This window comes from Zea mays, chromosome 3, assembly GCF_902167145.1.
Source record: "Zea mays cultivar B73 chromosome 3, Zm-B73-REFERENCE-NAM-5.0, whole genome shotgun sequence".
Lineage (NCBI taxonomy): Eukaryota > Viridiplantae > Streptophyta > Magnoliopsida > Poales > Poaceae > Zea > Zea mays.
The window spans coordinates 65,887,042-65,909,053 of NC_050098.1; the positions used below are offsets into that span (position 1 = coordinate 65,887,042).

The 22,012-nt window shown below is 43.5% G+C and overlaps 1 protein-coding gene across 4 annotated transcripts; it reads left to right on the forward strand.

The window, feature by feature from the left end:
* The first annotated feature begins 19,019 nt into the window (after positions 1-19,019).
* LOC100193175 (uncharacterized) lies at positions 19,020-21,339 on the forward strand. 4 transcript variants are annotated; one of them, XM_035965641.1, is made up of 5 exons: positions 19,020-19,236; positions 19,602-20,018; positions 20,109-20,565; positions 20,670-20,728; positions 20,983-21,339. In XM_035965641.1, exons 2-4 carry the CDS (start codon positions 19,605-19,607, stop codon positions 20,723-20,725), a joined length of 927 nt encoding a protein of 308 aa, XP_035821534.1. In that variant the 5' UTR covers positions 19,020-19,236; positions 19,602-19,604; the 3' UTR covers positions 20,726-20,728; positions 20,983-21,339. The 4 variants fall into 4 exon arrangements, 2 of the variants coding, with proteins under 2 accessions (XP_035821534.1, NP_001353945.1); XR_004856879.1 differs by having other exon boundaries at positions 20,109-20,728; NM_001367016.1 differs by having other exon boundaries at positions 19,179-19,236; positions 19,602-20,565; positions 20,983-21,186.
* Positions 21,340-22,012: the final 673 nt, after the last annotated feature.

Sequence of the window (22,012 nt, forward strand, 5' to 3'; positions counted from 1 at the left end):
AAATGAATAATGTTATACGATTATTCACGCTATCTTTTATGTTTCATATGCTTCGTCTTTTACTAATGTATATTAAAGTGATGAAGGTTAATCCTTCATGACCTTCGTCCGGGGATCGTTATATCCTAAGGGAAATAATGCTTCGAAGGACGAAGGATCTTAATGTTTAACATTTTCTGTGTTGCCTTGTTCTTAACTCATAGCATTTGAGAACAAGTCCCCAACAAAATCCTTCGTCCTTTGAAGCATTATCTCCCTTAGGATATAATGATCTTCAGATGAAGGATATGAAGGACATACCTTCATCATAGCAGAGTATATTAATGGAAGTAGAAGCATATAAAACATGAGAAGTAATATGAATAATCATATAACACCATTAATATATCTTTTACTTATTATCATGAGTGAACATAAACTATATTGAATTACATTTATACCGTCTTGACAGAAGGCAGAAATTCAAACGTGACGCACAAGTGAATACAAGCCAGCGTGAACAGTACGGGGGTACTGTTCACCTATTTATAGGCACGGGACGTAGCGCAGTCAAAATTACATTTATGTCCTTGATGACTAGTTACAATCATGACACAAATCATCATGGACTGATCGGTCTTTTCCTCTTTAAGTCGGTGTAGCCGTTCATTTCAAGGCATGTCACTGTGCCAAAGCTCCCTGAATCATAGTTTCGGCATGTACCTTTGCGTTGTGTTTGCTTATATGCCGATCTTTCGAAGGTGTCTCTGCTTAGCGGACCTTCGGTGACGAAGCAGGCCCCCAACAGTAGCCCCTTCGCGGTGCTAGATCGTTTTTTGTAACGAGCTTGATCCGTGAAAAATCTCTAAGGCTTCGGAATGCCGAAGGTCCGAAAAACACCTTCCCTAAGCTCATTGCCGAGAAACGATTAATATATTTGGAGTGCGAGGTGGCCCACCACACAGCGGGTACGAACAATTTGGTGATTCACTCCCCAAGCGCCGAGTGGTCTACCGTTCAGCGGGTGCGGGTGACTGTTGAGCAGGTGCGCGCGACTTGGCGATTCATCTTCCCTCTTGCAACACTATATAAACAGACAGGTAGGTGTGAAGTTATCATAGCATTCATTGCCATTGCACTATTGCGCTGTTAAAAAATTTAACCATAGCCGAAGCTTTTTCACTGCATTCTCGAGCGAACCATCATTTTGAATTAGCTTCGTCAAAAGAGAGAGCTTCATCAAAACTGTAAAAAACATTAGCTTCGTAAAAACCATAAAAGATCCATCAGATGGCCCGAGTACGCTCGACCGCAACAGTAACTCATGAAGGAGAGGCGACTGAGGCCACCGAGACAACTCCGATTTCCGAAGTCATGAGACAATCGGGCTTAGTTGTAAAAGAGGGAGCCATTGACGAAGGTGCACCTGCTGCCGAAGCTGAACAAGCTCATATTGAGTTAGAAAATGCTGATGAAGAAGAGGAGGATTACAACATTTTGATCCCATCAAAACCTAGCCACCTTGATTTTGAGAAATCTACTGTGTCTGAAGCCGACATGCCCATGATGATGAAGCCAGGCTACTTCGGAGAAGCTGAGAAGAAACTTATTCGCTTTGCTAGAGAAGAAACCACTCCAACGTCGAAGGATGATGAAGTAGTGGTGTTCAAAAGCTTTTTCAGAGCAGGATTACAGTTTCCCCTGAACGAGATGATAGGAGAAGTTTTGGATAATTTTGAAATTTATCTTCATCACCTGACCCCTAACGCTATCGTTAGGCTCAGCATCTTCATCTGGGCCCTTCGAAGCCAAGGGATGGACCCAAATGCTGAAGCTTTCTGCCGAGTGCATGAGTTGCATTACCAAACGAAGGCCAGATTAGAAGGGCTACATGAAAATTTTGGTTGTTATAATTTCGTGTACCACAAGGATACAAAGGCTCTGGTCCTCAGCTATCGCATTAAGTGGCCAACCAGCTGGAAGAGTGAGTGGTTTTATATTAAGGCCAATGAGAAGAAAAGAGGGAAACTGATGACGATGGTGATGAGCCCACTGACTTTGAGCTTCGGAAAGACTAGACCTTTGTGCAACATGAAACCAGGGTCAGCGTGCCAGCTATCTATATCAGAATTTAGGGTGGTAGCTAAACAAATCAGCACTAGAGAATTAGTTCAAGAATACTTGGCTAACAGGACGTCTCCGACGTTAAGTGAATTTAGCATGCCGAAGCTAAAGGGAACGGAGAAGACACTTGAGCTTGTGTGATTGCCTTATCGCTTTAAGTTTGAGAAACAGTTCAAGGGGCCCTGCCAAGAGTGGCTAGAAATGATTAAGACAATGTGCAACGAAACTTTGGGAAACTACACCAAAAAAGAAGATCTATTAATGACTGCAGCCTTCGGCACCCGACCAAAACGAAGGTTGGATGCTTTAAATTTTGAATACCCTGATTTTGAGCGATTCAGCCAGGGCGCCGAAGGGACAAAAAGAAAGAGGGTTGTCAGTGTTCTGAGCAGACAGGCCGCTAGAATGGCGAAAGAGGACAAAAAAACTCCGAAGAAGAGAAAATCCAGTCCCGAGCCAAAGGCGGCGACTTCGAAGAAGAGAAAAGCTGCAACTCCAGAGCCGAAGGTGGCTGAGATGGAAGAAGAGACTCCTTCAACGCCCTCTGATGCCGAAGTAGAGGAAATTTTAAAGGTAATGACTGAATCCTTACCTATCAAGCTGCTAAGTCCTCTGGGACTGCATCTGACGAAGCTTTTACAGAAGAAAGACGAGCCTTCAGCAGCGAAAAAGGCGGTTGGGCCTAAAAAGCGAAGAATCATTACTGTTATGCAAGCCATTCAGGAAACGCCACCACCAGCCTCAGCATCAAAGATGACACCAGTTGCCGAAGCAGATACTTCTGCCGAAGCTGCGGCTGTCGAAGCTACCAATCTGGAGAGTACGTTATCTGCTATTGATAAAGTGCTCTTGTATATGGCCGCAGAGGAGACTGCTGCTGCTACAGAAGAAGTCATGGCCGCAGTGCCTAAGGGAAATAAATTGCCGAAGATACTTTGGAAGAAAAAGGCTTCAGCTTTCAAAATCTGATTGGTCAAGAATTATCCAAGGCCGAGAAGGAGGAGCTACAGGAGTATGATGCATCCTGCGGCTACCAGCCAGGAGCCGTGCTCTTTGGTGGAATTAATAAAGAAGCCTTAGGATGTATTCGAGACCGTACTGGGGCGAAGATCATCAGCACTCTATCGAAGAGTGTTGGTTTTCCGAAGCTTGAAGCTGACATTAGCAGATACCGGCGACAGCATATCATCGGCAGCTTGTTCTACTCCAATTTTAAGGTAAAGCTTTTTCCTCAGCTCTTTAGTCTTTTGTGATGAAGCAAAGATTTCTGATGAAGGCTATTTTGTACAGAGTATGCTATTAAGCAAAGCACTGAGGATGCAGCAAGATCTTGAGGATAAAAAGAATGAGATTATAATCGAGGGCCTGGAGAAGAAAATCAAAGATCATGAAGCTTCTCTGGAGAAAAAGGACTTCCTTCTTCAGACAATGGAGGGTTCATTGGCAGAAGCTCAAACCAAAATTGCTAGGCTAAATGATGAACTCCTCCATAAATCAGAAAGCTTCGAACAGAAAAAGAAGAATTTTGATGCACGGCTTGAGGTCGAAGCCGAGAAAAGCTCAAATCTACAAAAATCTTTAAAAGAACTTCATAATGTTTGCTTGAACTTCAGCAACCGCTGCGTGCAACGGCTAAGACACGTCTTCAACTCAGTGGGAGCCAGCTTTGAAAAATTTGAATCTTCGGTTGAAGATTTGTCAAGCACCTTCGAGCATATTGAAAGCGAAGTTGAGGTGCTTGACGAAGTAATAGCTGGGCATGGTGACTTCTGTGCCCTGCTGGCTACTCGCGGCACAGCTGTAGCTTTTATGAAGGCTGGTTGCACGCATGGAAAGATAGTAAACAGACCAAACTTCAGTTTATCTCCAGTGGACCTAGTTGATATTCCTAGCTTAGCCCGAAGTATTGGCAATAGATTCATAACACAAATTTGGACGAAGGGTGTGCGAGACTTAGCTGGTAATGAGGCACGAAGTCATCTTAAGCCGGTATGATACTTATACCTGTTGCTTACCTTCTCTTGAAATTACTTTCTTCCTTATACTGCTTTGTTGTGTACAGGATGACGATGCCGAAGGTCAATAATATGAAGCTCAACGAAGATTGATGAAGCTGCTGCACAAAGCTTTAGAGACATTTGAATTATCTTTGTAAAAGATATTGTAATTTAGGAATCAAACAATACTCTGTAAATTTGTCCATACCTTGTAATATATTTTTACCTTTCCATCCGTGTTTGAATTGCTTTGATGTGGACGAAACTTGTATCTTTTTGAGCCGAAGGCGAAAAACACCTTCCCTTCTTTTCGTACACAACGAAGCGTGTCTTTGCTTCTTTATGCTCATCGAAGCATTGTCATCAAAGCCGAAGTATTTGTTTGTACTTTATGTTATGATGATGATCCTACAAATGTCTACATGAATGTGTATGAATGCAATGAATGATGTAATGTAATGTGCAAATGAATGTCCAAACATGCGCACATGAAGCCACACCCAGACTCTGCATCCCCTTAGGAATGTCTTTTGAGTCTTAAGCTCTGCATCCCCTTAGGAACGTCTTTTGAGCTTCTTCACCTTCTATTTCGGTGGTATAAGTTCTGCATCCCCTTAGGAACGTCTTTTGAACTTCTTCGCCTTCTATTTCGGCGGTATAAGTTCTGCATCCCCTCAGGAGCGACTTTTCAACTTCTCCGCCTTATATTTTGGCAGTATTTGGCTCTGCATTCCCTTAGGAACGACTTTTGAGCAGAAAACTTATGCTGCGCTCCCTTAGGAACGACTTTTTGTAGCTTCATCATGCTCTACATCCCCTTGGGGATGTCTTTTGAGCTTCTCCTTGTTTTTCTTTTTTGCACTCGATGGTGCGTGCTCAGATTTACATATTACATCTTTTGGGGGATTTGGCCCTCATGGGGCTAAATAAGAATGAAAAATTACAAGCTATGGCCCCATTAAAAATCTTTCCCCCCTCTTAAAAGGAAAAGGGTGCCACAGAGAAAATAAAAGAAAAATTACATCAAATTACACATAATACCGCCGAAGCTCATCCGCATTCCAAGATCTGGGTATGTCGTTGCCGTCCATATCCTTTAGTCTGTAGGAACCGGGTCTTGATGAAGATACTACTAGAAAAGGACCTTCCCACTTTAGTTGCAACTTACCCACTGTTTCTGGGTTAGCGACTCTCCGAAGTACCAGATGCCCTGGCTTAATATTCTTCAACCGAACTTTTTTGTTACGCCATTTTACTGTTTCGGCCTGATATTTATTAATGTGCTCTATTGCCTGAAGTCTGGTCCCTTCTATAGTGTCCTTTGTTACTTGATAATCAGCTTCGTCTTCTGCCGAAGCAATTGTTCTCATTGACCCTGTTTTTGCTTCTTCTAGAGTTATTTCTTCATCACCAAATAGAAGCTTGAAGGGTGTAAATCCTGTTGTCCTTGACGTAGTTGTGTTGTGGCTCCACACCACTTTAATCAGCTCATCTGGCCATTTTTCTCTGGGCTGGTTTTAGATTAGCTTCATTATTCCTGTCATTATAATGCCATTTGCTCTTTCTACCAGCCCATTTGATTCTGGATGCCTAACGGATGCAAAGTGGATCTTCGTACCAATTTGATCACAAAAACCTTGGAATGCTTCGGCCTCAAATTGTGTACCATTGTCTACGGTTATTGCCTTTGGTACGCCGAAGCGACAAACAATATTCTGCCAGAAGAATTTTTGGACAGTAGCCGAAGTTATTGTGGCCAAAGACTTCGCCTCAATCCACTTGGAAAAATATTCCACTACCACTACAACATACTTCAAATTGCCTTGTGCTGGTGGGAGTGGACCCAACAAATCTAGGCCCCATCTTTGCAATGGCCAGATTGGCTGTATTAGCTGAGTTAACGACGAAGGTTGCTTCTGATTTCTTGCACATTTTTGACAGTTTTCGCACTTCTGAACCAGATCTACTGCATCCGAAGCTGCCTTCGGCCAATAAAACCCTTGCCTAAAAACTTTTCCTAACAAAGGTCTGGACCCAATATGAGATCCACACAAGCCTACATGTATCTCTTTCATTAACTCTATACCTTCGGTTCTAGATAAACACTTGAGAAGTGGGGAGCAAACTCCATGCTTGTATAGCTCCCTTTCTATTATGACGTATGGTCTTGTTCTTGCTTCCATTCTTTTATTGTAAACTTCGTCATCTGAAAGACAATTGCCTTGGAGGAAGGATATGATTTCAGTTCTCCAGTCTTCACTATGTACAAGTGATATTGCTAGTACTGCTCTTTCCATAAGTTCAACCGAAGGTGCCTTTATTGTCTCAAAGAACACTTCCGAAGGCAGAGGGAGCCCCTGTGCTGCTGATTTGGCCAGTAGGTTTGTATGTTCATTTTCCCCTCTTGGAATATTTTTTACAGAGAAACCTTCGAAAGAGGCCTCCAACCTTCGGACTGTGTCCAAATATTTTTCAAGCTTCGGGTCCCTTGCCCTGCTGCTTTTATCCACATGGCCAGAGATGACTTGGGAGTCAGTTTTGAGGATCACCCTTCTTATTCCCATAGCCTTTAGCTTCCGAAGCCCCAACAGGAGGGCTTCGTATTCAGCAATGTTATTTGTACAACTAAAGTCCAATCTTGCTGCATAGCATGTTCTGACTTTAGAGGGCGCTACTAGGACAGCAGCGGCTCCTGCGCCAAAGTTTCCCCAAGAACCATCACAGAAAACTATCCAGGCTTCGGTGTCTTTACTTGTTTCTTCTTCCTGAGCCCCTGGCGTCCAATCAGCAATGAAGTCTGCTAATGTCTGGGATTGGATTGAGGATCTACGTACATAATCAATGGTGAATTCATTGAGCTCCGCAGCCCATTTTCCAATCCTTCCAGTAGCTTCTCTGTTCCTCATTATATCTTTTAAAGGCTGTGATGAAGGAATAATTATATGATATGCTTGGGAATAATGCCAAAGCTTTCTGGAGGCCATTAACACAACATACAACACCTTCTCCAGTTCTGTGTAGTTTTTCTTTGATAATCTTAGAACATCAGAGACAAAGTATATCGGGGCCTGCTTTTTGATTTGACCATCTTGCTTCTCTTGTGCAAGCGTTGCGCTGACTGCAGAATGAGAAGCTACTACATACAGGAGTAATGGAGCCCTTGGCGAAGGTGGAGTTAGAGTTGTTAGATCTATCAAATATTGCTTTAACTGTTCAAAAGCCTTTTGCTGAGCCGGACCCCACTAAAAAACTTCGGCTGACTTTAAAATTTCAAAGAATGGCAGGTTCCTCTCTGCTGATCTTGATATAAATCTGTTCAGTGATGCCAACCTTCCTGCCAATCGTTGAGCCCCTTTCTTCGTGTTTGGCGGCTCCATCCGAAGGATAGCTTCGATCTTGCTCGGGTTGGCTTCAATTCCCTTTGTTGAGACTAAACAGCCAAGAAACTTGCCCTTCTTCACTCCAAAGACACACTTTTCTGGATTTAATTTTAGGCAAATGTCTCCTGCAAATCAGCAATATGATTTTCTTGCTTCATGCTTTTCACTATGATATCATCAACATAGGTCAATACATTCCTGCCTATTTGAGAATGAAGGACCTTGGCTGTCATTCTGCTGAAGCTTCCTCCAGCATTCTTGAGCCCCTCAGGCATCCGAAGATAGCAATAGGTGCCACTGGGAGTTATGAAGCTAGTCTTCGGCTCGTCTTCCTTCTTCATCCAAATTTGATGATAGCCTGAGTAACAATCCAGTAGACTCATGAGCTCTGAAGAAGCTGCTGCATCTATAAGAGAGTCTATTCTTACTAATGGGAACTCGTCCTTTGGACAGGCCTTGTTGAGATCTGTGAAATCAATGCACATTCTCCATTTACCATTGGCCTTCTTCACCATAACAGTGTTGGCTAGCCATTTGGGTATTTCACCTCTCTAATGACACCAGCACTAAGAAGTCTCTTCACATCGTTCCGAGCACCTTCAGCTTTGTCTTCGGACATCTTCTGAAGCCTTTGTTTTCTTGGCCTGAAAGATGGATCCACATTGAGTGAATGTTCAATTACATCTCTGTTGACACCACAGAGATCATTGGCTGACCAAGGAAAGACATCTTTGTTGATGAATAAAAATATTAGCAGAGTCTTCTCTTGCTCATCAGATAACTGAGACCCCAGCAGTACCCTTTGTACTGCTATATCTTCGCATAGTAGCATAGGCTTCGGCTGATCTGCCGAAGCGGCCTTCTCTCTTTTGTGCTTATACTGTTGGAAAGCTTCAGCTTCATCTATATTATGAATTGCCTTTGAATCTGTCCAGTTCCCTTCAGCCTTTATGGCAGCTTCTTGACTTCCATGGATAGCAATGGGCCCTTGTTCCGAAGGTATCTTCATGCATAGGTATGCTGGATGGAGTATAGCTTCGAAGGCATTGAGTGTCCCTCGACCAATGATTGCATTGTATGGGTATTCCATGTCAACAATGTCAAAAACAACTTGCTCAGTTCTTGTGTTGTGAACATAGCCGAAGGTAACTGACATTGTGATTTTCCAAGTGCGACAATGTGCCTTCCTCCGAAGCCACAAAGAGGATGTGTAGCATCATGAATCTTGTCCTCTGGTTCTTGCATCTGTCTGAAAGCTTTTGCAAATATGATGTTCGCTGCACTACCTGTGTCAACAAGAACATTATGGACCAGAAATCCCTTGATGACACAAGATATGACCATAGCATCATTGTGAGGGTAATCTTTGAGCTGAAGGTCCTCCTAGGAGAAGGTGATTGGGATGTGGGACCACTTGGACTTGATGAAGGGTCCTCACCCCAACATGCTGCACCCTTCTCTACGCTTCCTTCTTCTGCTTCTTGTTAGCCGGCTCCGAACTTGAATCGCCTGTGCTCGGAAGCACCAGCTTCGCAACCGAAGGTGCTGCAGCTTGATTGTTGAACGAAGCCATCATCTCAACAGTGGAAGTGAGTTCACCGGAGGTCGGCGCCAATGTTGGGGACTTGTTCTCAAATGCTATGAGTTAAGAACAAGGCAACACAAAATGGTTAATGGTTAAAGTCCTTTGTCCTTTGAAGCATTATCTCCCTTAGGATATAATGATCTTCAGACGAAGGATATGAAGGACTTACCTTCATCATAGCAGAGTATATTAATGGAAGTAGAAGCATATAAAACATGAGAAGTAACATGAATAATCATATAACACCATTAATATATATTTTACTTATTATCATGAGTGAACATAAACTATATTGAATTACATTTATACCTTCATCTTGACATAAGGCAGAAATTCAAACGTGACGCACAAGTGAATACAAGCCAGTGTGAACAGTACAAGGGTACTGTTCACCTATTTATATGCACGGGACGCAGCCCGGTCAAAATTACATTTATGTCCTTGATGACTAGTTACAATCATGACACAAATCATCATGGATTGATCGGTCTTTTCCTCTTTAAGTCGGTGTAGCCCTTCGTTTCAAGGCATGTCACTATGTCGAAGCTCGCTGAATCGTAGCTTCGGCATGTACCTTCGCGCTGTGTTTGCTTATATGCTGATCTTTCGAAGGTGTCTCTACTTAGCGGACCTTCGGCGATGAAGCAGGCCCCCAACAATGTCCTCCTTTGATTTTTGATTTGCTGAAGTCCACATGGCTTAGCTTCGTCGGACGTATGGTAGTGCTATCTTCTTCAATGTCAATATTGTCACTATCCTCGAACCGATTCACAGAGTTGGCTTCGGCCTGAGAAGCGGTAGCCTCTATTTTTGAAACAAACTCTTCGACCCTTGTCTCTGGCACATCTAACGAAGGTGTCAAGGGCACCTCAGCAACACGTTGTTCTTTGGCATTCTCTAATGAAAAACGAGTGATTTTCAACTAGCTAAGGCTGGTTCGAAAGTGGCAAAGATGTTCGAAGCAAGCTTCGAAGGTGGAGCAAGATTAGAAACAGAAAATGCAAACAGCGAAAGTCGTGCCAATGACGCTAGGTGTCGCCCCTTTTATATGCACGATTTTTTAATTTTAACTGTTACACTCACTAACCGCCGAGTCCCACTATTTAGAGCTAATACTTCATAACGAGCTTCAGGAATGTGTTTTTCGGACCTTCGGTGCAAGGCCTCCCAGTTACGATTTTTGCGATCTAAGCTCGTTATGAAGAAATGAACTCATCCACAAGGGGCTACTGTTGAGGGCCTACATTGCCAAAGGTCCTTCTTGGGGACTTGTTCTCAAGTGCTTCGAATTAAGAACAAGGCAACACAAAATGTTAATGGTTAAAGTCCTTCGTCCTTCGAAGCATTATTTCCCTGAGGATATAATGATCTTCAGACGAAGGTTATGAAGGACGTACCTTCATCATTGTAGTATATATTAAAAAAAGAAGCATATGAAACATGAGAAATGACATGAGTAATCATATGACATTATTAATATCTCTTTTCTATAACATCATGAATAAACATGAACAATATTGAATTACATTTGTACCTTCGGCTTGATAGAAGGCAAAAGTCCAAACATGACGCACGAGTGAATACAAGTCAGCGTGAACAGTACGATGCTACTGTTCATCTATTTATAGGCATAGGACGCAACCTGTGTAAAATTACATTCATGCCCTTCATGTTCACTATTGACTTAAGGACAATCTATCGAGGGCTAAACAACCTTTTCCTCTTTAAGTCAGTTCCTTTTTCTACTGCTGACCCGAAGCTTCCTTGCGCGTAGCTTTGGAGCTGGCTCAGCCTTCGTCCTGACCATGCTTTTCATATTATGTACAACTTCATTCCGAGTCCGAAGGTTCCTATACATATATTACACTTGGGAAACATTATTAATCATGTTTTTGAGGACCTTCGGAAGATGAAGGCCTCCAACAGTAGCCCCTCGCAGTATTAATTTGTTATAACAACGAATTTAGACTACGACGTGAACGAAGGCCTTAAGCCGAAGGTCCGAAAAAACACATTCCCTTTGCTAGAATAGCAATAGTCAATGACAAACGGGGTCCACCAAGTTGCAAAGAACTGGGCGTATAAATATGAACCATAGCGGCAGCAATTGATACACCATTTCTGCCATTTGCGTTGTTTTCTCAAACTTTTAGCTCTTGCTCACTAGCTCTTGCCTGATTTTCGAGTTTTCAGAGCTTCGGTTTAAAGACATGTTTGCTCCAAATTTTGTAAAGAAGAAGATGAGTGGAGAGAAGAAGATGACTGAAGAGAAGAAAATAATCGGGGAGACAAAGCTGTATGAAGAGAAAAAGGTTGCAGATCCTTTCATTGCTGGATTTATTGAGTCCATGCAAAAACAAATACAGAGAAGATTACTACGGAGATCATGGAGGGTTTATACGAAGATTCTGATGACAGTGATAGTTATGACATGGAAACTGGTGATGAAGACTCTGAGGATCGGCCGTGGCGCCCAAGCCATACTATCTTCGGAAAATCGACTATCAAGTAGAGTCATATTGATGCCATGAGGGGGAGATATTTCTGCGACATATCTATCGTTAGAGTTGGAGGAGACAGTACTGCCCCTGCTCTAGAGGAAAACGAAGTTGTTATATACCGAAGCTTCTTAAATGCAGGTCTTCGGTTCTTGCTGAGTAAGTTTGTGGTTGAAGTGCTGAAGATATACCATATCTTTCATCATCATATTACCCCCGAAGCTATAATTAGGATGGGGATTTTTGTCTGGGCTATAAGGAGTCAGGGGCTAGAGCCAAGCGCGAAGTGCTTCTGCAGTATGCACGAGCTTTTATATGAGCCGAAGGCAACTGGCAATGAACAGTACCACAACAACTTCGGTTGTTATGGATTTATTGCTCGCCCCAATGCAAGCCACCCAGTGCCAACATTCTAGAAAAGATGGCCCAGGGCCTGGATGGAGGAGTGGGTTTACGTTAAAAATGATTTAAATACAAGGGAAGACATCAAAGAAATCATTCAGTGCCCCATTTGGTCTCGCTTCGGCCTCCGAAGGCCGAAGGTGGAAATTGACGGCAATGTTGAAGCATGTCAGAAGGCCTTTAGCACTGTGTGTGCTTTCATTGGCACGAGGGATTTGATTCAAGAGCATATAACCTTCAGGGTATGACCACTTGTGGAGAGCTAGGATATGCCGAAGGAGACCACCGCCGATTCTAGTGAGGGTGGTCTGGTCCGTTTGAAGTATACCTTCAAATTTAGAGAGAAGTTTGATGAGCCAGACGATGACTGGCTGAAGTGTATTGAAGCTACCAGTGATGAGCTACTCGGGGCATACTCCAAGGCCGAAGATAATGCTTTGTCCGTAGCTTTCGGGGGTCGTGGCAAGAAGAGATTGAACAGGGTATTTGATGCGATTGGCTTCGTATACCTTGATTACAACTACCCGCTACGAGGGCAAGGGAAAAAGAGAAAGACTACCGCTTCGGCCACCCCAGCTGAGCCGAAGATCAAAAAGGTGAAGGTTCTGACCCACCGGTCGCGTTATATTAAACCGCCCGTAGTACCTGAATTTGGCGAAGGGACCTCTTCAGCTGCCAAAGTAAAGCAAATTGCTCTGATTGCGCAGAGCGCTGAAGAGCTGACTGTAGTGTCGAAGGTGCCTACAGTTGAGCCAACCAAAGCTAAAGATGATAAAACCGAAGGGCCAAAAGTGATAAAAGTGCCAGAAATCCTAAGCCCACCGGCAGAGGCAGATTTGCCGAAGATGCAAAAAGCTCCTGTTGGAACTCCTAAGAGGAGGAGGATGGCCAGCGTGCTAGACGTTGTTATAGAGACCACGAAGGCCTTAACTCCTGCTCCTGCCAAGAAAACTGCTGAAGCTGCCAAAATCCAAGTCGAAGCCAAAGCTGGGCCTTCAGCGCCTACTTAGACGAAGGCCGCCGAGCCTGAAGATAAGGTGGGTCAGCAAATTTCAGATACCGGCAAGACGACAGAACAAGTCGTGACAGAAAAAGCAAAATCTCCTGTCCCCAAAGCCTTAGCTGAGGATACTGATTACATTGTTCGACATGCTTTGGGGAAGAAATTATCTGAAGAAGAAATCTTGGAGGCCAAACAATATGCCCAAAGACTGAAATATCTGAAGGGTTCCTTAGTGTTCAATGGTAGTAACGAAGATGATTTCCTATGTTGTCTCCCGGATAATAAAGAAATATCCGTTTACCGGAAGATGGCTAAGAGTATGGGGTTTTCTAAGCTTGAAGAAGGCCTATCGGTCTTGTCGAAGGATGATCTTGCTGACAGCCTCGCGTACAATAACATAAAGGTATAGAGGTTAACTTTGAAGCTAGAAAATGAAGTATTTTATTGCCATGCTCAACTCTTTCTTCTTCTTTTGCAGGGCTTAATTCTTAGTAATGCCTTGAGGGCACAAAAGAATGCTGAAGACGAGAGTTGTACCATAGCACTCAACAACCTTGGTTCAGAGGTGGTTGAGTTGAGAAACAAAGGCTTGGAAAATGATAAAATTTTGATTTCATTGGTGAACAAAGTAAAGGAGGATGAAGCTAATTACAAAGCTCAGGTCGAAGCCCAGAAAAACGAAATTGAAGACCTTTGGAGACAACTGGCCAAAGCTAAGGAGAACTGCGTGCTTGCCCAGGATAATCAAGAAATCAGTGAATATTGGAAAAATAAGCTAGAGAAAAATGTTGAAGAACTTCACGAATCCAAGGAAAGGTGTTTTGAGAAATCCTTGAATTGCGTGAAAAAATTAAAAACTAGCTTCGCCAAAGTGGGCGCCTACTCTGCTGAAGAAAATTTTATCCGAGGCGACCCCGAAGGTGTTATTGAATGGATAAGTGGAGAAGCTGAAGCCTTCGAAGAAATACTGAATGATCGTGGGGACATCTGCACCTTCTCCGGCGCTCGAGGAATTGCAGCTATCCTGGCTGTGATCATGTTAAGACTATAACTCAGGTCGAAGCTGCCTTCTCTATTGACGCCACGAAGGACCCTTCAGCCGAAGCAACTTTAGCGGGCGGAAAATTCTATTCTGATGTCTGGGTAAACGGTGGCCAAGAGCTGGCCCACGAAATTATAAAAAAGAATGAGAAAGACACCCACGATGCCCGGGAAGAAGCAAAGCGAGCTGAAGAGGCTGCTGAGCGTGAAAGGCGCATAGGTATTGTTTTTGTTTTTTAGCTTCAGTACTTGCTTCGAGGCTTCGTATTAACAATTTTCCTACTACAGCTGAACTATCCTCGCCACCAGAGCCGTATGATCCCCTAGGCGATCCAGAGATGAAGGAATCATTGGACATCATAAATATGGCTGAATCCATTATCGACGAAGTCGTCAACAAATTACTGAACGAAGTTGCAGAGAAAGTCCTTAGAGAGGAATAGGTTTTATTGTAATAATCATTTTGAAAAGCTTGGTGTATAGAACTAATGAGGGAAGATTAGACCTCTTTTGTAATGAAACTATGTAACATTTCATGTATGTAACATTAAATCGAATGTGTAAATTATTGTAATTTATTTCTTTGCGATGCATGAAATTTACATACATACCGTTTTTGAGCCTTCGGCGAAAAAACACCTTCCCTTCTTTTCATGCTTCGTAAAGAAAGAGGTCCCTTCTTATGACAAGGCTGATAAAACTGTATTTCTCGAAGCTTACTTCGTGCCTTAGCACATTTTCAATTTGACGAAGCATTTTCCGAAGATTGGCTTCGTATTCGATTCTTGTGCCGTTAATGCAATATGATGTATGATGTAATGTTATGCGAAATGATGTGATGATATGATGCAAAATGATGAGGATGCCAAAGACACACACCCACATGCCCACACTGGAATACACAAGCTCTGCATCCCCTTAGGAACGACTTTTGAGCTTCTTCACCTTCTATTTCGGTGATATAAGTCCTGCATCCCCTTAGGAACGTATTTTGAACTTCTTCGCCTTCTATTTCGGTGGTATAAGTTCTGCATCCCCTTAGGAACGACTTTTAAACTTCTTCGCCTTATATTTTGACGGTATTTGGCTCTGCATTCCCTTTGGAACGACTTTTGAGCAGAAAACTTACACTGCGCTCCCTTAGGAACGACTTTTTGTAGCTTCGTCAATTTCGGCTCTGCATTCCCTTAGGAACGACTTTTGAGCAGAAAACTTACACTGTGCTCCCTTTGGAACGACTTTTTGTAGCTTCGTCAATTTTGGCTCTACATTCCCTTAGGAATGACTTTTGAGCTTCGTAAATTTGTGAAGAAGATATATTTTATTCTAGTAGAGGCAGAATCATTACAAGAAATTAAAACTAAGTTTCATTGCTTGTTCCTTATACAGAAAGCGAAATGGCATAGAAAATAAAAGTATTTCAAAAGCAGGATATTGCTCAGTATATGTGCTTTGATTCTGGTACAATGTTGTTGACTGTACGAGCTTCGGACTCCTCCCTGAAGTCACGTTGTTGTTGGGAGTGCTAGCGCCCTTCTGGCTGCTGGCTTTGGGTATAAGCAGGTTGCAATGGTGGTGGCGGTGGAAGCTGAGGCCAGGAAGCTTGTGAATGGCTTGCCGAAGCAATAGAAGCTGCAGGTTGATTGTCCACATATTCTAGTATGTAAGGAGCATGGCACGAAGCAGTATGTAGGACCTGCTTCGGCTGATTCTGCCGGGCTTCTGCTTCAGCAATCTCTTTTTGCTTCTGAATGGTGATCTGACACGTTCTTGTAGTGTGGCCCTTGTCCTCACCACAGAATAAGCAATAGATTTTCCTGGGCTAATCCCCATATCTTCCTCCGAAGCCCCTGCCGCTTCGGCCCCTTGGAGCTGGTGGCCTGAAGGAGCTTTGCTGCTGTTCTGAAGACTGCGAGCTGTGCTGTGGCCTCTGAAACTGGCCTCCTTTGTCATCGTTTTGACTGGAGCTGTGGATTGATCTGACATGCCTAGGGTGGATTCTTCCTCCGTAGCCCCTAGTCATCTCAGAAAATCTGTAAGCTTTCTCCCTTCTTTGGCAGAAGTCATTGTCGGCCCGGATGTACTCATCCATTTTCTGAAGCAGCTTCTCCAGAATCTGGGGGGGGTTTCCTGGCGAAGTATTGAGCCGGAGGCCCTGGCCGAAGACCCTTGATCATGGCCTCAATGACGATTTCATTGGGCACCGTAGGCGCTTGTGCTCTCAGGCGCAAGAACCTTCGGACATATGCCTAAAGGTAATCCTTATGGTCTTGAGTGCACTGGAACAAGGCCTGAGCAGTGACTGGCTTCGTCTGAAACCCTTGAAAGCTGGTGACCAGCATGTCCTTAAGCTTCTGCCATGACGTGATTGTCCCTGGCCGGAGAGAAGAGTACCATGTCTGGGCCACACTTCGGACTGCCATAACGAAGGACTTCGCCATGACTGCGGTATTGCCCCGTACGAAGATATAGTTGCTTCGTAGCTCATCAGGAACTGCTTCGGATCTGAGTACCCATCATACATAAGGAGCTGAGGTGGCTTGTATGATGGGGGCCATAGAGTAGCCTGCAGTTCTGCTGATAGAGGAGAAGCATCATCAAAAGCAAAATTTCCATGATGGAAATCATCATACCAATCATCATCATTGTAGGAAATGTCTTGACGAAGCTCTCTTTGTGGAGGTCTTCGGTCCTGGTCATCTTGAGTAAGATTACGTATTTCTTCAGCAGCTTCATTGATCTTCTTCTGTAGATCAGAAAGACGAAGCATTTTGTCTCTCTTCCTTTCGACCTGTTGATGGATAGCTTCGAGATCCCTTATCTCCTGGTCCAACTCCTCCTCTTGGGGTGTTGGACTTGTAGCCTTCCTCTTTTGAGTTCGAGCTTCACGCAGCGTGTCCTGGTTGACGTCCAGTGGCTGTAGTGTAGCCCCTAGTCCTGAAGAAGTTTTCTTCGGCAGCATGACGAAGGTCACAACTTGCCAAAGGTGGTCGAATGAGTTCACCAGAGGTGGGCGCCAATGTTGGGACTTGTTCTCAAGTGCTTCGAATTAATAACAAGGCAACACAAAATGTTAATGGTTAAAGTCCTTTGTCCTTTGAAGCATTATTTCCCTAAGGATATAATGATCTTCAGACGAAGGTTATGAAGGACGTACCTTCATCATTGCAGTATATATTAAAAGAAGAAGCATATAAAACATTAGAAATGACATGAGTAATCATATGACATTATTAATATCTCTTTTCTATAACATCATGAATAAACTTGAACAATATTGAATTACATTTGTACCTTCGTCTTAACAGAAGGCAAAAGTCCAAATGTGACGCACGAGTGAATACAAGTCAGCGTGAACAGTACGGTGCTACTGTTCATCTATTTATAGGCATAGGACGCAACCTGTGTAAAATTACATTCATGCCCTTCATGTTTACTATTGACTTAAGGACAATCTATCGAGGGCTAAACAACCTTTTCCTCTTTAAGTCGGTTCCTTTTTCTGCTGCTGAGCCAAAGCTTCCTTGCGTGTAGCTTCGGAGCTGGCTCAACCTTCGTCCTGACCATGCTTTTCATATTATGTACAACTTCATTCCGAGTCCGAAGGTTCCTGTACATATATTACACTTGGGAAACATTGTTAATCATGTTTTTTAGGACCTTCGGAAGACGAAGGCCCCCAACAGTCCTCACAACACTTGTACTGCATAATCAAATGTGTTTCATGTGTATAATACACGTTGAACAAAGGCGGCGTTCGACCAAAGCAACAGAAAGAAAAGCTTCGTCTACACGCAGAAGCAACGAAGATGCTAGTTGAGGTAGCCAGCCTCGGCGTGAAAGAGGCCTCGGATGAAAAACGACGAAGAGGGCGCAATGAGTGTAAAGATAGGGAAAATATGGCAATATCCCTACGACATTTGTAAACATCGAATGTAAAGCCTTGAGGGGTATGATTGTAATTTTGTACAAAGGCAGTTCATCTTTTCTATAAATAGATAAACAATGCCATGTATAAAGTACCTTTTCGAGGGACATATCTTTGTGTTGCTTAACCTTCGAAGAACCTTCGTGCCACCTTGTGTTAAGGAACCGAAGGTATGCTTGTAAACTCATTTAATATAAGGGAGATGGAATAAAAATGCTAAGGCATAGAATATGATTTTCATACTCCATTATGCAAATATTGTTTCATTCTAAGTCGTTTCATTTACATCTCCTTTCGAAAACCTTCGTCCATCACATTAACACTTCGAGGACGAAGGTCCACATACTTAACTTATGTTGCCTTGATTTTTAACGTCTTTAGGGGATTGAAATCAAGTATCCAACATAGGTGAATTAGAATATTGTTTTTGGTTAACTGACTTTGCAATACAAGTGTTCAACTGTTATTTTGAACTGAATGTCTGCATTATACACTTCTCCATTATTCATTCAGATCGCTAGTTGTTGCTTTGGCTATGTGTATGCAACCATATTCTTTGTGTATCCATATGAACTAAATTGTGTGCTAATTGGTGTTACATGCAGAGTGCTAAGTGGAAGCAATGCATGAAGCCAACATAGAGAAGGAAAATGCAACGGTGGTTCTCATGAAGATTATAAAAATGAGTTAAACTCATAATTTATTTCAATGCCAAAGTTCCTAACGAAGAGACTTGTATAGTTCTATTCCATGTTTATGTTATATTGTTTATCTGTACTCGTGAATGGAGATGAACTTATGTGATGCGATGTTCATATTAGATGGTAACTTTGCATGAATCATATCCGGTGCGGATTTTTTGATTTTTAGTGATGTTTTATTGTGTTTCTAATTTTTTCTAAACATTTTTTCCGTTTGATTTTTTCTGATTTTTTGAAGCATTTCTGCTATTAGTGTATAACCTTGCCCGAAGTGAGTGGTGGTTCTTTTGGCTAGGAAAAAAGCTTCCGAAACAGCAACGTGTAATTCTTTACCCTGGGTTAATTTCCTTTTTTATCCCAAACCAGCCCTGGGTTATTGAATTGTCGTATCTGATTATTTGATTTTTGAAAAAGGAAATTGGTTAATTGGTGTTGACTCCAGTGGGTCAAGATTCGAGTACCAATAGGAAGCAGCATATCCATTCCCCCAAATTCCCACACAAGAACAACCCAAGGAGGAGGGTCCTCCCCTCCAAGATTCAAGCTTCTCTCTTGGTTTCCTCCGCAGTTGCGATTCTGCGGAGCGCTGAATACTACGGTAAGACAGCTACTAGTAGCTTACTACACTCAATCCTGTGATGCCTACTTTGGACCCTGCTTGTGCTGTTTCGACCGTTTCACTCAATTCCAAACAACTAGAAGGCAAATCTGGAGTTTAATTTTTTGCCTTTGTATTTGTAGAATTAAAATGTCCTTTTTAGTCCCTCTAGCTACCTTCTTTGAGGCATGCCCCGATTCTGAAGTAGGATCACAATGTTGAAACTTGCCCGATCGAAGCACTCACTGATAGATCTGGAAGGGAGAGCAGACAGAAGTACTATGGCAATAATACAAAGCTATTAGTGTATATGTGGAGAGGCTAGTTTGTAATTAACCCCGCGTCTCGCCTGTTGTGTTCTTCAGGTAATGGATTCCAAGAAGATGTATGTTTGCTCCCTGCCTTTGATGCCATACGTCGTCTTCGGATTCGTCGGCTCCCAACTGCCGTCAGCTCCCAACTGGCAGTCCTATAAAGTGGATGATCCGAATGCGCCGAGAATGATTCTTCTCGTTATTTTGTACATCTACGTCATCTTGCTGGCTAAAATTAAGAACGACAGGATCTACATCGAGACGGCAACTGCCGTGGTGATATCTTACGTGTCGCTACTTCAAATCAGCTGGAGCTACATCTGGCTCGTTCCCTTCCCCATTGTCGCGATCGGCTTCATCGTTGCTCTGTGCAAGGAGCTCAGTCACGAGGACGAGGCCGGTGGATCACATTCACAGGAGCAGAGCAATGAAGGTGAAGGCGAAGCTACTACGTCTTCATGGGAAAAGGTAGAGGGGCTGGCGGCAGTAACGGTGGTGCCGTACTGGGCGCTTCTCATCATGGGCCTCTTCCATCCTGACAAGTTCGCCGTCTCCCAGTTCCTCCTCTTCTTCAGTTTCATGCTGGGGGCACTGACCATGATGATGACTCGGCTGGTGGAGACGGGGCGGGCCATTGCCCACCGCGGCATCGTGCCGGCGTCCGAGCTGCTTTGGAAAGCCTCGCTCGTGGTGCTGCTGGTGGCGGTGCACGCAGTGGCGGCAGAGCTGCTGGGAGAGAACGCGTTACTCCTGTGCATGCCGGAAATCCTGCCGGTGCTGCTGTGGCTCAGCGTTCGCCTTGACACTGCTGACGACAGGATCAAGCTGGTCCTGGACAGTAATCTGCTCCCCGCAGCACTACCTGCAGTCCTCGCCATGCTAGCGAAGGGCGAGCCCCTGCTCTACTGGTGCAGAAAGGCGTTGGTGTCTTGTGTTGTTTCGGCGCTTCTTACCTTCTACGTTTATTTCATGCTGTGCCAGTGGCCGGGAGGACAACGCGATCGCACGCTCACAGGTTCCTCTTTGCAGCACGCGCTCATCCATCTCAAGTCTTGGGCAAAGGTTTTGCTCAAAGCGGTGGCTGTGCTGCTAATATTTGTATGCATTCTTTCCAACTAGTTCTACTGCAAGAACCGGTGGTCTCATCATCAGCCGACCAAATCTTCGATGTGTAGCATGTACGTTAAATGAATCCATTCAACATCTGTTCTTCGACTGCCATATTGCTAAATGTGTTTGGCGTTGTATTCAAGTTGCGTTTAACATTTCACCTCCTAGGAGCATTGATCATTTATTTACACAGTGGCTTTATGGGGTTGATATGAAACTTAGCAACAAAATTTGGTTTGGAGCGAGTGCTATATGTTGGGTGATATGGTTTTATCGAAATGATGTGCTTTTTAACAATGCACAAGTTCCTACTCCTATGCAGGTACTTTTCAGGGGCACATACTGGATGAGACAATGGATGCTGCTGCTAAAGGAAGAAGAAAAATTACAAGTAAAGCAGGGATGCAGGCTGCTTGAAGTTGCAATGATGCAAATCTTTGCTAAAAATGGTTGGAACTTTAGTAATCGATTGTGCTTGTAATCTGTAATGTTATGGTGGCATCTATGTTTCGAGTATGGTTTTGTTCCTGTTTGAACCCAGTATTTTTGATGTATTGGACAGCTATATGCCCAATATTTTTGATGTATTGGACAGCTATATGCATATTGTCATGCAGAGGTTGGAATAATCAAGTTATTCCCTTTTCTAAAAAATATGTAAAAAAGATCCTCCAGTTCATAATTTGACTGCGAAATGAATATTTTCATAATCTGTTCCCCTGTTAGACATATGGTTTATCCCGCGCTAACCGAATTTGCAGTATCTCACTACCGAAAACAGCTTCTTTGCCGAGTGTCTGAAGCACTCGGCAAAGCCTGCAAAACATTCGACGAAGACATTTCCGATTATGACACTTGGCAAATAAAGCTCGACGAATTGTACATTGGCAAGGGCTTATTTGGCGATTACTTTTTATCATGCACTCGGCAAAGAAAAGTTGTCATCACGGCGACGGGTAACGGCGACGGAGCCTGTGCCGAGTGCCCGCCGAGTAACAATCAGCAAAGACTCACTCTTTACCGAGTGTCCACTGTACCGACACTCGTCAAAAATGCTTCCCATGGGCCCCTTTACTAGGTCCTTTGCCAAGCGTATTAGGTGACACTCGGCAAAGGCTCCCTCTTTGCCGAGTGCCCACCGGACTAGCACTCGACAAATGCATCACTAGTGGGCCCCTGTGTTAGTGCCTTTGCTGAGTGCACTAGGAGGCACTCGACAAAGCTTGCTTCTTTGCCGAGTCCTAAGGCTACAACACTCGACAAAGAGGCTTTACTAGTGCCCAGGTGTGCCTTCTTTGTCGAGTGTTATAACCTTAAGACTCGGCAAAGTATCTCTTTGCCGAGTATTACAC